Source organism: Typopeltis vanoorti, chromosome 13 (genome assembly GCF_054136105.1).
Source record: "Typopeltis vanoorti isolate ZY-2024b chromosome 13, IOZ_Tvanoo_1.0, whole genome shotgun sequence".
In the NCBI taxonomy this organism is placed as follows: domain Eukaryota; kingdom Metazoa; phylum Arthropoda; class Arachnida; order Uropygi; family Thelyphonidae; genus Typopeltis; species Typopeltis vanoorti.
The window spans coordinates 51716943-51735376 of NC_143561.1; the positions used below are offsets into that span (position 1 = coordinate 51716943).

General features: G+C 36.9%; 1 protein-coding gene across 4 annotated transcripts in view; it reads left to right on the plus strand.

The window, feature by feature from the left end:
• Nucleotides 1-18434, plus strand: part of LOC150100148 (putative polypeptide N-acetylgalactosaminyltransferase 9) — a 187151-nt gene that overhangs the window by 91006 nt on the left and 77711 nt on the right. For all 4 annotated transcript variants that reach the window (XM_090402384.1, XM_090402386.1, XM_090402385.1 and 1 more), the window contains one exon: nucleotides 5701-5908. In XM_090402384.1, coding sequence (XP_090258510.1) covers nucleotides 5701-5908 — 208 coding nt within the window. The remainder of the gene's footprint in view (nucleotides 1-5700; nucleotides 5909-18434) is intronic.

An 18434-nucleotide genomic window follows, 5' to 3' on the forward strand; every position in this document is an offset into this window, starting at 1 on the left:
TAGGTTGTGGTCAGAATTACCCAGGGGGCTCACTACATTCACTACATATTTGGAAGTGGTCATTAGTAAGGAAAAGATCTAGTTAAGGTGGTTTGGGTTATAAAATAAGGTGGTTTGGGTTATCTGGTATTCTGGTCGGCTTTTGAACAATTTGTGTAAGGTCATTAGTGATGGCAAATGTTTCAGTATCCCTGCCTGCAGGATCTGTACAACTGGAAGAGGATAGCCAATTGGATATGATATGGACATTAAAATCACCCAGGAGGATGATTTCGCTGTTAGGAGAGTGGAACTGGAGAAAACAACTTTTAAGGAGAGGAAATGAAAGAGCTCAGAATGATTGTTGGTATTAGGAGAGCGATAGAGACAGCAGATGAATTTGAGTGAGTGGGGAAGGATAGCTTCAGCCAAAGAAGGTCAAAGCTGGACGATTCTAGGTTAGGTGCTATCTAGGGGTATGTCAGAGTGGATATATGCACAGACACCATCCTTGGGTCAAAAGGAGTTAAATAGTGTATAGTTAGGAAGGGTGAGATGGATAGTGCTGGGGGAAGGTGGGATTTGGTGGACTGCAGAAGATAGTAGATGCTATTAAGGTTGGAATCGATGCCACGGATATTGGTAAAGTGGATATGCAAGGTTCTGTGAGGCATGGATTTGACCGCAGGGGTCTTGCACATTTCCTATGCAGTGCCTGCATACTGGTCTCCTTGTGGCTATTAGTGCCATCACTTGGTTTTTGTACTAGTTTGGTTTGTTTTTAGTCTATCATCCAACTGTTGTTTCCATTTTTGCATTTTTTTCTAGTTGTCTTCGGAGTTGGCATCTTTGTTGTCTCTGGGCAAAGGTTAAATCAGGTCGAGCACATATGTGCGACTGGGGCAAATATCCTTTAGCTTGTTGTTTATCACCATTATAAATTTGGATGTGTTTGTTGGTGTGTCGCAGGTCACCTTCACGAGACATGGAAAGTTCGTTCCGCCCTTTCTTTTGTTTATGGGTCCAAAACGATGGCATTCGACAATATTTTTGGGATCAAAATTGCATTCTCCTGCTTGTTTGCTGACATCTTCTTTTAAGGATTCACCGTTTTCCATCGTAAAGTTCATGATAATGGCATTGAGTCTCCTATTTTCGGCCTTGAGCGACTCGTGTACCATTGATGTGATTAGTTCACAAAGTTCGTTAGCGGGCATGGGTGCACTTGCGATTGGGCGCTGTTTGTTGAGTATCTTGTGCTTAGTTTCCAACTTTCTGATTTTGGAGGAGAAAGTATCTATCATATAATTGGTTGTATTAAGCTGTTATTCGAAGTTTTTTTCAACTCTCTTGCATAGGTTTAGTAGCTGTTTTACGGAAGGGAGGCACATCATACAGAAGCATATCATATAGAAAAGTCTAAGCCTTTCCACGAGAACACAGAAGTAGGGCTGGTTGGATATGCTATAGCTCCATGAGGTGTTAAGCAGGAGGGAAATAAATGCTGCTTGTGAACTGACCAAAAGATATTTAACAACATCAATGCATGTGATTATTCCAAAAGTCAAAAGACTGAATAAGGTAATTGAAATGGATGAATAAAGGGATTAAGCAGGAAATTCAGAAGAAGGGGATACTGTGGATGCAGCACATAATGAATAATGGTAGCAATTAATTGAATCAGGAGTATAAAGAGCAGGCCAGGAAAGTGACTTAGTTGGTAAGAACAGCAAAACTATATGAGCCGAAATTAGCAAATCGAGCCATGAAAAACCCTAGAGAGTTTTTCAGATATGTGATAAGTAGAAGGAAGAATGATTATGGTAAGTTGATGCTAATGGATGAAAATGATGGAATAATAACTGCTGCAAAAGACATCATTGAAGTGTTCAGTGAGCAGTTTATAAGAGTGGTTCATCCTCATCAGGATGAAATCACAACAAACTCGAGCATATAGGAGAGGAGGGTTTAATGTGAAAGAGCAGGAGGTATATGAAGAAATAAATAAGCTTGATGTCAATAAGGTGATAGGATTTGATGACATACCACCATGTCTTAAGGAATGTTCTGGGGAATTGGCATGCCAATTTAATAAGTCTTATACAGCACCAGTTTTAAGAGAATGGGAAAGAAGGTAAAATTGTTTCATTGCATGGAGGTGGTGATAAGGCTGTGGCTATAAATTATAGGCCAATCTGTATATCTGAAGTTGTGTTTAAGGTATTGGAGAGATTGGTGAGAACTAGGATAAAGAAATGGGTTGATAATAGCAGTAGTCTCTGTGGTTATCAGCATGGGTTTGTTAAAGGGTAATCATGTTTTACCAACTTATGTACTATAACAGAGGTGGCCCAACTGTGGCTCGTGAGCTAAATGCTACTCTTTGACATATAATGTGCGGCTCGCAGAAATATGTTGGATGAGCTTTTTTCATCACAATTAATATAAAAGGTAAATAAAAAAATGTTCATGCTTTATAATTATTTATTGGGTATAAACCAAGATTCCACTGGATTAAAACGTAAGTTTAATGTTCATGGTGACTAAATATGTTTACTCAATTTGATACACTTTAATGGGAAGACCCACCAACAGCTCAAAAATTTTATTGAAGAACTAGAGCTTGAAGATAAACCCAGTGATGTCTCTTTCTACTGTATATGAGGTGGCTGTCAACCAGCAATGTCTTAAGTAAGTTTGTGGATCTGTTGGTGCCTATTATTACTTTTCTGGAAGAAGAACAGATTCTATCCTTACCCTGAAAATGAAGAATGGATTCAAGATATAATGTTCCTTACTGATATAATGAATCATCTATAAACACTCAACTTTACTCCAGGGAAAGGATAAGATTGTTTCTGATCTTACTCAGACAATTTCACCTTTCAGAATAAAATAAGAACTTTTTGAAGTTTCAAATATTGTCAAGAAATTTCATTTACTTTCTCGATCTCAAAAGGAGAGTAAATACTTTCCCTAATATTGAAATAAAAAACCACAAACCGGAAGAATATGAAGATAAATTAAAGGACTGCTTGATAATTTCCTAGACAGGTTTGAGGACTTGCAGAATCTCAACCCCTGCTTCACCTTTATTATAAATCCATTCATGGTTAATGTGATCAATCATGTTCAGTTCTTGAACCTCTGATTACAGAATCATCTGCTGTTGAAATGGAACTAATAGAACTTACAGAAGGACATTTCTTTAAAGTGGATCCATAAATCTCAGTCTACAATTGAGTTCTGAAAGCAAGTTCCAGAAATAAAATATCCTGAATGAAGAAAACCAATGTGTGGCTCATCTCAATTTTCTGCACAACTGAGAATGCTATGAATCACTGTACTCCATAATGAAGTTTGTGAAGTTGAAGCATCATGCAATCCTTACAAATCAACACCTGACGGAGTTAATTTGTACAGCTTGACAACAAATCAACTAGATTTTCAACAACTCAGCCAGAATTGCGACTCACAAGACCTCTACTAGCATTAATAGCCTGATAATTGTAGCAATGCCTGTTTGTGGCTTAAAAATATTATGATAAAAGTATAATTTGTAAGGTGGTATCTGATTAAACTATCTCTAATTTGATTGGTTTACATATTTTCATCCATGTTTTGATGACATATTTACTAAGACAAATAAATATCATTAAAAATATCTGTTTATACTCCTTTTATTTTTATTTTTGGCAGTCTTATTTAATGTTAATGAAATGCAAATTTGCATATTTTTCTTAATGTTTCCATAGTTCATTATTGTATTAAATATGCTCAATATAGTTAAAACAATGATCAGTTGGGATTTTGAAAACATTTGGTGTGTATATATATATATATATATATATATATATAATGTGTACTTTGTGATTTTTGAAATTAATACAAATTAATACTTTTAAAACTACATACACGAATAAATATTATTATCTACATATATTTCTTAATATTTATATAAAATTTTCTTAAAATGTGCATGTAACAATAAAAGTGTATGTGTAATATATGTTCATGTCTTGCAACTCTCCAATATCTGAAGTTTATTGTATATGGCTTTTGTGTAAAACAAGTTTGGAGATCCCTGTACTATAACAAGGTGACAAATGTCTTGGACAAGGAAGATTCATAAACAGTGGTATACATAGATTTTGCAAAAGTTTTTGATAGACTGCCAAATGACAAGTTGTTAAGAACCCCCCCCCCCCCATGAAATGTATGGGATTGGATAACAGACTAGTGAGTTGGATCTGTGACTGTCTGTCAGATAGGTATCAGCATATACAACTTTCTGATACCTATCTGACAGACAGTCACAGATCCAACTCACTAATCTATTATCCAATCCCATACATTTCAGGGGGGGGGGGTACTTAACAGCTTGTCATTTGGCAGTCTATCAAAAGCTTTTATATAGTATCCTGAAAGAGGAAAGTCACTAGTGGTGTGACAAGGGTCAGTTTTGGGACATTGTTGTTCAATTTGCATATTAATGATATTGGGATGGGTTTAGCTCATGATATGCAAATATTTGCAGATTATACAAAATTGGAGAGTGTAATGTAGAATCAAGCAGATGTGTTGGCTTTACAGGAGGATTTGAATTGATTGTATGAGTGGGCAACAGTATGGAACTATCAGTTCAATGTTTCAAAGTGTAAGGTTTTGAAATTTGGTAAGCAACAATGGGGTTTCTAAAGTATACACTGGGTGGTAAAATTTTAAAGGGGTAAAGGAGATGAAACATCTGGGCATGGTGGTGGACAAGGACCTGAAATTCAGGGAACATTGCACAAGTTGTAAAGATGTCACATTGAATAATGGCACAGATGTGGAGGAACTTGACATGCAGAAATAGAGGTTTTGATTCCATTGTATAAGGCTTTGATCAGGCCTCATATGGATTATTGTGCACAGATTTGTTATGTGATTATGCGTTATATGAATATGTTAGAAAGTGTCCAGAGAATATTCACAAAGGTGGTATGTAGTCTTTGAATGTGGCATATGAAGACAAATTGAAAGAATGTAAATTGCAAAGCCTCATGAATAGGAGGAGGGGAAGGGATATGGCTGATATATATATGTGTGTGTGTGTGTGTGTGTGTGTGTGTGTGTGTGTGTGTGTGTGTGTGTGTGTGTGTGTGTGTTAGTCAGGGATTGTTATCAGTTTAACATAGAAGAAAATTTTCATAGAATGAGAGAGGAGGGGGAGTTTAGAACAAGAGGCCATCCCTGTAAACTGTGTAAGAAGGATGTGAACAGAGGAGTGAGAAGAAGGTTCTTTGCATGGAGAATGGTTGGTTAGTTGAATGCATCGCCTGAATGTGTTGTGAAGTATCATCTAAAATTAATCATCTTTTAGATGAAGTATCATCTAAAAATTATCTAAAATTAATAAAAACAGAAAATATCCTTAGCCCACCCACAGTACTAATGTAATATACATTTACAACTTTAAATGAGTAAGAGTCATGTTAAAAAAGTATTCTTCATTTTTTATGATTCGGGGATTAATTGGCATTTTTGCTTGTTTATTCTCCCTCCCCACAACATCTTAACTCTTCTATCAAACAGAAAATTTTCTATGAATTTCTTTGAGCCTTAATAATAATCATTTGTAGAAATTGACACATATTGTCATCCATCATATATATGACAGATAGATTTATGTTTTAGTTTTCTGAGACATCCAATTTTTCTTTCTTTCTTTTAAGTTAGGATGGTTAGTGCCACTTTTGGATCGTATTACACAGAATTCAACTATAGTTGCTTGCCCTGTAATTGATATCATCAAGGCAGACACTTTTCAGTATGTTGCATCTCATGATGTGAATATTGGAGGTTTTAATTGGGAACTAAACTTCATTTGGCAATCTTTACCCGAAAGATTAAAAAAATTGAAGCATAACACATCAGATCCTGTTCGGTAAGTATAGTTATTTCTTTTAATATTTTTTTAATATATCTTGATAACAAATGCATTAGATTAAGTTGCATATATAGTAGAACTGTAGTTTTTGAACTGTGGCAGATTTGCTGTGATATTAGAATTCCATTGGGAATATACATTACAAGCAAAAATGCAGAAATGAAGCAATACATTCTCAAGAGGAGGATTATAGTGAAAAATTAAAGGAAGAATTTGTTTTAATAAAAAAAATATTTAATGAGATAGTTTTTTTTTTTTTTTTTGACAAAATGCAAGTTTCTTTTTTTATGCAGAATTTCCTGCAAATTTTTCGGGATACTTATTTAAAAAATACAGATACATTATCAAAGAAAGAACCATATGGCTTCATTTCAGCAACATAAACTATATAGAAATAACGGATATTAAAGATCCAACATTATTTCAAAGCCAGATATACACCCTCCGTCCAAAAAAGAAACCAAACTTTTCGAAAATAGAAGAGACTAGTGGTGCCACCTGTTGTATCTTTTGTTGTCGAAAGTGGCAACCTTCATTAGTGTTGTGTCAACTGTTTATGACATTTGTTTCATTAGAAGCCAAGTTATAGTGCTGCCAAGAGTGACAGTGTGTTTTGACGAACGGTCGGAAAATGAGTTTCAAACAGAGTGATGCAATTGACTTTTGCGTTAAACTTGGTAAATATTTTATCGAAACACATTAAATGCTTCAAAAAGCATACGGTGATGAATGCTTATTCCGTGCTCAAGTTTACGAGTGGTTTAAGCGATTTCAAAGTGGTCGTGAGACGCTTGAGGACGATGAAAACCCGGGCCATCCAAAACTGGACTGAGCAAAGTTAACATCCAAAAAGTGCATGATTTCATCAAAGAAAAACCGAAATCGCATGTGAGATTGATTGAAGATGAATTGGGGATTCCAAAATCAACTGTGCACAACATTTTGACTAAGAGTTTGGACCTTCGTAAATTGAATTTGCGATTTGTTCCCCCACAAGTTGGCCGATGACCAAAAAATGTATCGAATTGAACCCTGCAAGGAGCTCATTAAAACCACTCATAAGGATTCAAACTTCCTTGAAACGATTGTTACTGGTGATAAAACGTGGTGTTTTTTTGATTATGAGCCCGAAACAAAGCATCAGAGTGCTGAGTGGAGACCACCAGAAGTGGGGCATCCGAAAAAAAGTTGCTTGGAGAAGTCAAAAATAAAGACAATGCTGATTTGTTTCTACAATTCCAAGAGCATTATCCACAAAGAATTTGTTCCGCTTGGCCAATTGGTCAATGGTGAGTTTTATCTCGAAGTTTTGAAGCGATTGATAGCGAGAATTCGGTGCGTACGTCATGAATATCGTGATGACCGACCATTCGTCAAAACACACACTGTCACTCTTGGCACTATAACTCAGGCTTCTAATGAAACAAATGTCATAAACAGTTGACACAACACTAATGAAGGTTGCTGCTTTTGACAACAAAAAGATACAACAGGTGGTGCCACTAGTTTCTTCTATCTTCGAAAAGTTTGGTTTCTTTTTGGACAGAGAGTGTATGTTGAATCTGTAGAAGTCTTGAAATTTTGACAAGAGATCTAATGAGAATGCAATCCTTGGCATTAGAGTTGACTCAGCACTAATTGAAAGTCAACTATAAAAGTCACTGATAAAAGGCAACTATACAGAAGCTTGAGTAGTGCTCATGTCTTTTAAGTAGTGCATGCTAAGGCAACTCCAATGCTGAGGATTGTATTTTCATAAGCTGTCTGGTCAAAATTTCGAAAATTCCAAAGTTCCTATATATATTTGGCTTTTAAATAATGTTGGATCTTTAATATCCACTATTTCTATATAAATACATATTTTATAATGGTAAAGAAATTAATATAAAACATTAAATTAATTACCCGTGTAAATTGTTGAATTATTGTGAGGGTTATATCAAATAGTGCCTCTGTAATACAGTTGAAAGAATGACATTTATTATTATTATTATTACCTAAGACCCAGTGGAGTCAAAGACTCATCTAGGAGGTCCTTTTATCATATACACACACACACACACACAGCTCATCATACCATGCTTTAAACACACTCAAATTCTCTGCAGACACCCACTCTCAGGCAAGGCATTCCAATCATTCACAACTCTGCACACAAAAAACCTGCTTCTCACTTCCCTGCTCACACCCTCTTTATACAGTTTCCAGGGATGACCCCTGATCTCCTACTGTTTTCTGTAGAACCTCTCCAATACTGATCCTATAACAACCCCTTACTAACTTGTAGGTCTCTATCATATCTCCCCCTCTTCCTCCTATCCACCAGACTCTGTAAATTGCATTTTCTCAATCTTTCCTCATATTCAACATTCCAGAGGTCACAAACTACCTTAGTCGCCTCTGGGCCCTTTTCAACATCTCTTCGTCCTTTTGAAAAACAGGTGAGAAAATCTTGGCCTTCAACAGAAAAATACCTAAGTTTGAATTGTGTCATTATTATTATTATTAACATTAGGCTTTCATGGAGTCAAAAGACTCATCACAAAGGACCCACACCCTCATACAAAAAATATAATTGAATTCCTTAAACCTATATACAGTTGCACTCCTCATACTTTCAGGTCCATAGTAGCAGACTCAAGAGGTTTTGACTCTTTGTTCTTTTTTTTTCTTAATGAAAAGACCTAAGTTTGAATTTTGTCATTATTATTATTATTAACATCACCTTATAAGAATACAATCCTCATCATTGCTTTAGCATGTGAGCATTGCTTAAACTTCTGTATAGTTGCCTTTTATTAGTGCAACTTTTGTAGTTGCCTTTCAGTTAGTGCCGAGGCAACTCCAATGCCAAGGTTTATTATTAACATTTGATCCCCATGGAGTCAAAACTCATCACAGGAGGCCCACACTCTCATGCAAATAAAAAAAAAAAAATCATTAAACTCTTTAAACTTATTTGCAGCTTCTACACTCACAATACTTTCAGACAATGCATTCCACTCACTGACCACTCTCCATGCAAAGAACCTGTTTCTTGCTCACACCCTCCTTACAACGTAGCTTCTAGGGATGACCTCTTTTTCTACCCTTTTCTCCCCTCTACTCTATGAAGAATCTCCTCCACATTAATCTGGTAATAATCCCTCCCTCACCAACTTACACATCACAATCATATCTTGTCTTCTTCTATTCACAAAGCTTTGTGAATGAGAGAATGCAAGTTGCATTCCCCTCTATCTGTCTCATATCTTTCCATAGAGATGAAACCAACTTAGTGTCTAATATATCCTCATCCCCTTGAAAACCAGGGGATGAAGATATTAGAAACAAAACCTATAATATATTAGAAAACCAAATCTATATATACACTAGTCCATGTAGCCTGAATAAGTCACTATACAAAGGTACCATACCTCTTCTCTTCTACAAAGAGAAGCTCCTCCTTATCATTGCCATAATCTGTTGTGATGGTCTTACAATTTTAACAGTATGACCCCTTAAGCTTCAACTTTCTGTCCATCATCACTCCCTCAGATCTCTTATCTCTTCCACCCCATCAAAATTTCTCCATTAATTTTATACTCTGCATCTGCCTATCAAATTTCGAGATCACACACTTTGCAGTACTAAACTGATAGCTTCACTTACATAGTCTATTGAAATCCTGCAAAGCTATAATAGCTCTGCTTGTCATAGCTTTTCCCAACTTTGCATCATCAGCAAACTGCACATCTCCAGTTAAGTTTGTCCCACTATCATTAATATAGTTAAATAATGAATTCTTGGACTCCTTGGAGGTGTCACATAATAATAATAATGGCCCCAAGACAGGCCACTGCAGTACTTTAATGGTCAGCTTCCTCTTTTAGAATACCACTCCCCCATAAAAAAAACCCACTGATATCTGTCTGGCAGCCATCTCCTATCTAGTTCACTGGTCTCTTGTTCAGTCCCATCCATTTCAGTTTAGTTAGCAGTTTGTCATGTGGCAATCTATCAAAGGCCTTTAAAAAATCCAAATATACCACTGTATACTCATCTCATTACCCAATGAATTTATCACCTTGTTGTACTACATAAGCAGATTGCTAAAATATGACCTCCCACTAACAAACCCATACTGACCATCATATAGAACACTACTATCAGCACAATTCTGACTCCTAGTCCTCACCAACATCTCTAACAGCTTAAGAACAACTCTAAGACACACAGATTGGCCTATCTTAGTCTTATTCCCTCCCCTCTTTGTGAAGTGGAACATTTTTCTCATTTTCTACTCCTTTGAGACTTTCCTTGTTGCAAGACTCATGTTAAACAGGTGTGCCAAAAGTGATCCCATTCTAGAGCTTTCCTTCCAAACATGCGAGGATATATTATCAAGTCTTACAGCCTTATTAAAATTAAGTTTATTTAATTCCTCTTTACCATGTTCATTCACTATCATTCTCTCCTCCAACAAACTCTCTGCTCTTCAGCTTTTCATGATGTCACCTTCGCAAGAATGGAATACTTCAATAAACCGCTTATTGAATATTGCCTGTATCTATATCCTCTTCATCAGTTACCAATCTACCATTGTCATAACTTAATATCATCCTGTCATAGTCATTTCTTTTTTATACTTGCCACATATTGAAAGAACTTACCAGGATTTTTGTTGACTTGACTGGCTAATTTTTACTCATTCTGCACTTTTGCTATCTTTACTGAGTCACCTTGCTGTTGCACTCTTTGTACGCTACATGCAACTGATTATTATCAATATTTATATTGTGTTGCCACTGTGGTGCGTTCTTTTTCCAGATTTCATGCTTAATCCCTTCATTCATCATTTTACTCCCACCTTATTTAGTAAACTAATTTACAAGTAGCATCTATTTCCTTTCTACTCAGTTCCTCTTTCCATGCTATAGCTTCTAGTTGTCTCATAAGTTTTTCATAATCATCAGTTCTTTATTTCCACATATATTTCTTCTTCACAAAAGTTCTCAGATCACTGCTACAATCATCACTTCATGGTCACTCTATTCAAAAGCACATCCTCTGATATATGATTAGATCTATGACTCTTAACTCATATACCTCTGTTACATATTGCCTAAGATATTTGTTTTAAAAAAAAATCAAGAAATTCATTCTCCTTATTCCCTTATGCTATTTCTTCATTTCAATCAGTATTGCCGTAATTAAAATCACCTATAACGATCACCTTTCTCTTGCTCACTAAGCAAAGTTGCCTGTACATTTCTTTGTCTCCAAACTCAACATTCTCCAGCTTATAGTAATACTGTTGTGACCTATTCTTCTTATTCTATTCTATTAACTTTCTTATACTTTATATCCTACCGGCTGCGCCATTTATGTTGTGTCCCAATTTACGATTTTTTATTCTATCTAGTAATTTCCTCTTATCTATGTTCTTCTATTATCTATGCTTGAGATATCACCAAAACTTTTACTAATATCTAAGTTATTTCTCCCCTTAGTACCCCTAATATTTGTATTTATACTGCGCCTTTTGGGATATTTAGTTTAAGATAATATATACAAAAACAAGGAGAAAGAACTCAAATATGCCTGAAAGTGTAACTATGTTGCAGTCGTGACACTTTATCTCGTTTCTTAACTTTAATTTCCCGCATGATTAGGTTTGTAATTTTTCAAGTGGTGCATTGGACAGCAATTTCAGACAACTCTTTTATCATTGAACAAAGGTTTATTAAATTCCTTAACATGGTACAATTCAATTCTTTTGTGATTACTCAATTTTATGCTAAACTAAATGCTTATAAACTAACATTAGCTCATTACAGGTAATTAGGCTATGATCCTATACTGAGTATTACGATCATGCCGCCATAACAATTCAACACATAAATTCACTTGACGTGGACAAATAAGATTAATTCACACTATTTAACTATTCAAACTTAAGTAGATTAACTAAACCATTTACTGCACTAACACATATCTAGTATTACAATCATGCTGCCATACACATTCAACATGGAAATTCATTTGACATGGACAAATAAGATTAATTCACACTATTTAACTATTCAAACTTAAGTAGATTAACTAAACCTCTTTCTGCACTAACACACAACTATGACATTTTAACTTTCCTATACATTACAATAGACATGCAATATTCTCAGGACATTTAATTATTCACATAGCATTAACACTAGCCAGCTTACTTTTAATATATTCTGTCAGATACTAAAGTCCTAGTATAAATTTTCCTTGGTCACTTCAACAGTTCCATATTAGAATAATGATACTTATCACAGACAAATTTTAGTTAACATTAGATATATTTTACAGTACCTTTCTTTCTTGGGTTTTTCATACGGGCCTTTACCTTCTTCTGATTGAACTATTTTGATGTAACCTCTTCGATAATCTGCTTCTCCTACGTTCTTTTTGGAATTGAACTAGGCTTACGCTGGCTTAACTTTTCATAACTCCGAACACTTTTTGAATCATCTATATATCGGCTGTGCAACTCGCCACGTGGACATCGATTTCTTTACTTCCTTCCGTTTTTCGTAGTTGTCACTGAAGTCGATGCACAAAGAATATGTTTCCCTCTCTTTGACTTTATGGCATTCTTCGCTTCTTACTTAGGAAATACAAAACCGAAATCCCGCTCACTTTCATTTCCATGTTGTGACGCCGGAGATATAACCCCTATTTCGCCATTCAGGAAATCACCGTGAAATCCCTACGCAACAGCTCGCGAAGGACTCTCCTGGAACAGAATCAAAACCAAAGCCTCGTGGGGGGGGTTTCCAACCCTTTTATACCTGTTCTCCTAATGGCACTTTTTCTAACTTCTTTTCTCCGCCCCTACTTGTTTTTACCTCACTGACCAATTACGGTGGCGTTTTTCTGCCTAACGTCATTTGATCGGCGGGCCCGTAACGATGTCTCAATCCGGGAATTGACCCTAAACGATTTTCTGTTGTTTTTCTTTGCTAGCCTCTAACTTAATCCCCTTTCAAAATTTTTCTATGAATTTACTTAATAACTTAATCTCTAGCCTCTCACATACCATCTCTTATGACTAATCCTTTTCTGTCTTATTTATTTAACTTTTCTCATTTAAATCATATCACAATATTAGTATTTTCTCTCTTTTGTTAGTTAGTCTAACAAAACCTTTATTTTTATTTTTTTTTTATTGGATGCAAGAATCTTTCCTTGTCTTTTAATTAATTCAACTTTTATCTTTTAATGCAGGGTTTTTAATTTATTTTATTTTTTCTTCATGTTACACCATGATAGCTGAGAATTCTATATTCTCAAGATATCAGGGTGTAACAATACCCAACTAAATCCTATCAACCTCCATCTTGATCCATATTGTTTCAAAAACTTTTATCTTTTAATGCAGGGTTTTTAATTTATTTTATTTTTTCTTCATGTTACACCATGATAGCTGAGAATTCTATATTCTCAAGATATCAGGGTGTAACAATACCCAACTAAATCCTATCAACCTCCATCTTGATCCATATTGTTTCAAAACCTCTGTCGCAATTTTCCTTTTAAAAGGATTTTAGATCCTTTGTATTTCAATCTTGTGCATGATTCCCCCACTATCATCACCAGCACTTCCCCTTCCCATTTCTCTCCTCATGAAAAATATTATTATTATTTCCCAAGACCTCATGGAGTCAAAGACTCATCTGGGAGGTCCTTTTATCACACACACACACACACACACACACACATCTCATCATACCGTGTCTTAAACACACTCAAACTCCTTGCAGACACCACACTCTCAGGCAAGGCATTCCAATCATTCACAACCCTGCATGAAAAAAACCTGCTTCTCACACCCTCTTTATACAGTTTCCAGGGATGACCTCTGTTTCTCTCCTGATCTCCCACTATTCTCTGTAGAACTTCTCCACCATTGATCTTATAACAACCCTTTACCAAATTGTAGGTCTCTATCATATCTCCCGTCTTCCTTCTCTCCACCAGACTCTGCAACTTACATCTTCTCAATCTTTCCTCAAACTCAAGGCAGAAACCACCTTAGTCGGTTCCCCTTTGGACCCTTTCCAACATCTCTTCATCCTTCTGAAAATCCGGTGACCAAATCTGGGCACAATAGTCCATGTGTGGCCTAATCAAAGCCTTATACAATGGAACAAGAATCTCCCTACTTCTACACGTCAGTGTCCTCCGCATCATTCCCAGAAGTCTTTGTGTTGTCTTCACAATTTTGGCGATGTGTCCCCTAAATTTTAGATCCTTATCCACTATCACCCTCAGATCTCTTATTTCCTCTACCTCCAACAATATATTCTCACCAAGCATAAATTCTGCATCCCATCTTTGTTTTCCAAATTTTAAAACCTTACATTTTGCAACATTGAACTCACATCCCCATTTGCTTGCCCAATCACTCAATTTATTCAAGTCTTCTTGCAAGGCCACAACATCTTCACTACTCTTTATGGTTCGTCCCAACTTTGCATCATCTGCAAATAACTGAATATCTCCATCCAAATCTTCACCAATATCATTAATATAGAAGTTAAATAGTAATGGCCCTAAAAGAGACCCCTGAGGCACTCCACTGGTGACTTTCCTTTTCCTGGATATCGCACCCCCCCCATACACAACTTGTTGATACCTATCAGATAGATAATCTCCAATCCAATGCACTAATCTAATATCGAATCCCGTCTGCTCTAGTTTGACTGTCAACTTATCATGAAGTACTCTACCAGAAGCCTTTGCGAAATCCAAGTACATTACTGTGTATCCTTCTCCTCTGTCCAAGGAAGCAGTCACTTTATTGTAATAAGTAAGTAGATTACTAAAATGACCTCCCTTTAGCAAATCCATGCTGTCCATCAAAGATTATACCATTGTTGTCAACCCAACTCTGGATCCTAGTTCTCACAAGCTTCTCCAACAACTTAACCACAACACCTGACACAGAGATAGGCCTATAGTTTGATGCTTGAGTTCGATCACCTCCTTTATGAAGTGGCACAATCTTGCCCTCCTTCCACTCTTTAGGAACTTGACCAAGTGCAAGACTCGTATTAAAAAAATATGTCAAGGCAGGTGTCAACTTTCTGGCACATTCCTTCAGAATACGTGGTGATATATTATCAAGTCCCACAGCCTTATTTACATCTAGTTTACTCAAATCCCCAAACACCTCTTGCTCACTTACAGTCAGTCTCTCCTCCCCATCATCAACTGCTCTCAATCTCTCGAAGTCACGTTCACAAGATTGAAAGATCTTGTGAATGTGACTTCGAGAGATTGAGGACCCCTGTGAAAAAAGGGTATATGTGGAACTACAATGGCGGGGGAGGGGGGGGGTGAACTGCTCATTAAGTATCTCCACCACACATTCTGCAACAGCTGTCTTTATACCATTTCCTCCAATCAATGTCATCCTTCCATAATCATTCTTTCTTTTGCTGGCTACATATCGAAAGAGCTCCCTAGGATTCTTTTTGACTTCATTAGCTAACTGCTGTTCATACCTCTCTTTAGCTACTCTCACCAACTAAGTCACCCTCCTTGCCTGGTCTTTGTAGACTTCATGAAATTGGTTACTTCCACTTCTCTTATGCTGCCTCCACAATGCTGCTTTTCTCTGTATCGCATACTTAATCTCTTTATTCATCCATCTCACACCTACCTTATTTAACCTTCTCACCCTTGGAATACATTTAGACATTGCATCTACTAAATAGTTTTTGAAAATCCCCCAAGCTGCACTGATCTCTTTTCCAGCTAACTCCTCATTCCATGCTACACCTGCAAGCTGTCTCCTGAGCTCTTCATAATCACCCCCCCCCCCCCCTTGTAGTTCCACATATACCCTTTTTTCACAGGGGTCCTTGCACTGCTGGCAACCACCCAGGTAATCACCTCATGGTCACTTTCACCAATTGGTGGATGATTTGACACCTCATTTATAATTACATCCTCTGATGAGATGACCAAATCTAAGACCCTTAATCCTCGTGTGCCCTGTTACATACTGTCTGAGGTAGTTATCCCTCAAAAACTCAAGAAACTCATTTTCTTTACTTCCAGTTGCTATCTCTTCATTCCAGTCTATATTGCCATAATTAAGATCACCCATAATGATCACCCTTTTCTTATTTGCTTGGCTTATTTGACTATACATTTCACTATCACCACCACCATCCACATTACCAGATCTATAACAACATCCCACCAAGTATTTGATTCTATTCACCTCTATCTCACACCATACTGCCTCAAAACCATTGGCCCTATTTCTCTCTTGCATCTCTACCTTATATGGACATAACTCTTTCTCTATCATCAATAGCACTCCCCCCCTCCCTTTTTACCCCTTCTATCCTCACGAAACATATCATACCCTTCCATCTCTATTCCTGTCAGGATGTTGTCCTCTTCCAACCATGTCCCACTTATTCCGACAATCTTTGAGTGAACAGACGCAATTAGTGCAACCATTTCATCCGCCTTGTTTCTTATACTTCTTGTATAGCATTGGTTATACAAACACGACAGCTCATTTCTGGATCTACAGCTAGTTCCACTGATACCACTCACTCGATGTGATCTCTCCATGCTGGACTGGGACCATTTCCCTTTCTGCTTCTTCATTTTAGAACCCTTTTCAATTTCATCTGTTTTCTCTTGATCCCTGGTCATCCCTTTTCTTTCTTGTCTACACATGCTCTCATCTCCTCTTGGAGCATCCGCCTTTCTCATGCTGTGTACCCCTGTCTACCCTGAGCCTCCCCGTTTCCCTGCTCCTCTTGCACACCCATTCTCTCATTTTCTATTACCACTCACTTCTCCATTCATTTCCACTTCTTCAATCTCTCCTGTCTTACTCTCCTGCTCTTCCACATCACTCCCCCTCTCGATCTGATTCATTCTCTCTATTCACTTCTCTACTTTCCAGCAGCAGTCTCTCCAGGCGACTCACACCATAACCACTCAAATGCAGTCCATCGCTCCCATACAGCTCACTTCGTCCCTCAAACTCATTCCACACATTAACAAACTGTACTCCCATCTCCTCACACATTTCAGCCAGAATATCATTCATAATCCTTGCTCTCCGCCTCATTTCACCACAATCATACCTAGGCAACACACTGACTACCCTTCCAGTCACACTATTCTCTTTTATCTTTCCAAGCAGCCTCCTGACATTCATTCTGACATGCTTTTTGTTTTCTCTCAAATCATTTGTACCAATTAATACTATTAACTCTTTTGCTCACTCCCGCCTCATATCCAATGCCTCAATCACTCATTCATCCTTCTTTGTTTCCGTACTTTCGGTCCAACATACATCCAACTTTCGCTATCATTCTTCTCACTTTTACTCTCATTCATCTTTTTTTGTTTCAGTACTTTCAGTCCAATATGCGTCCAACTTTCACCATCATTCATTCTTTTTTCGCTATCATTTATTTTACTCAATCACTCATTTTACTCAATTACTCATTTTACCGCCTGGAAAACATACCCTGTGCATTTTATCCTCTAGCACACTTTTAATAATGGAGTCGCCATACAACGCCACTTGCTCATCTTTCGTTAACTCTTTCATGCCATCATGATTTATTTTAATAGTTCTGACCCGAATTCTCTTAATTTCATTCTGCATCCATTTCATTTCTTGCCTCATCCAATCCAATTCACTTTCCGAATCTCGTGACAGATTCTCTCTCTCTCTATCATTAAATCTTTCTAACTTTCTAACTCTCGACCCCCTCTTCTCACTTTCCCTCTCATTCATCCTTCTTTGTTTCCGTACTTTCGGTCCAACATACATCCAACTTTCGCTATCATTCTTCTCACTTTTACTCTCATTCATCTTTTTTTGTTTCAGTACTTTCAGTCCAATATGCGTCCAACTTTCACCATCATTCATTCTTTATTCGCTATCATTTATTCTTTCGATTTTTTTCACCTGCGATTTCCTCATCACGCCATTTCTACTTTCATTCGTTCTCTCAATTTCATTTCTTTCCAGTACTCTCGCCTCACTTTTGTCCCTTTTAACATCCGTTACGGTTTTCAAATCGCTCTTTTTCTTTTTTCCTGATTTTTTTAACATTTTTCGCCTCTCTTACTCACCATCCTTCTCTTTCAAACATGCACTCACGACACAATTGTTACTAACACTTTCTGTCATCAATTTCATATTTGCATTCATCAGTTCCTCATTCAGGTCACACTTCGCACACACACCCTTCTTCCATCCATGCTAAACATCCACAAATCATTTATGTAATTGAAGGGATACATATAACAGACCTCACACTTAACGAAACGACTGAAATCTAAATTAAAATCATGGAATGACAATGTCGCCACCATTTTTTCCCCCCCTGCAGGTTACTAGGTCTAATAATAACGATTTCGTAATTAAGTGTAGGCAAGAAAAATTCCCCACACTAATAATACCGGTAGCGCACAACGTTTACAGCTGCTCTTACTCAAACAATTACCC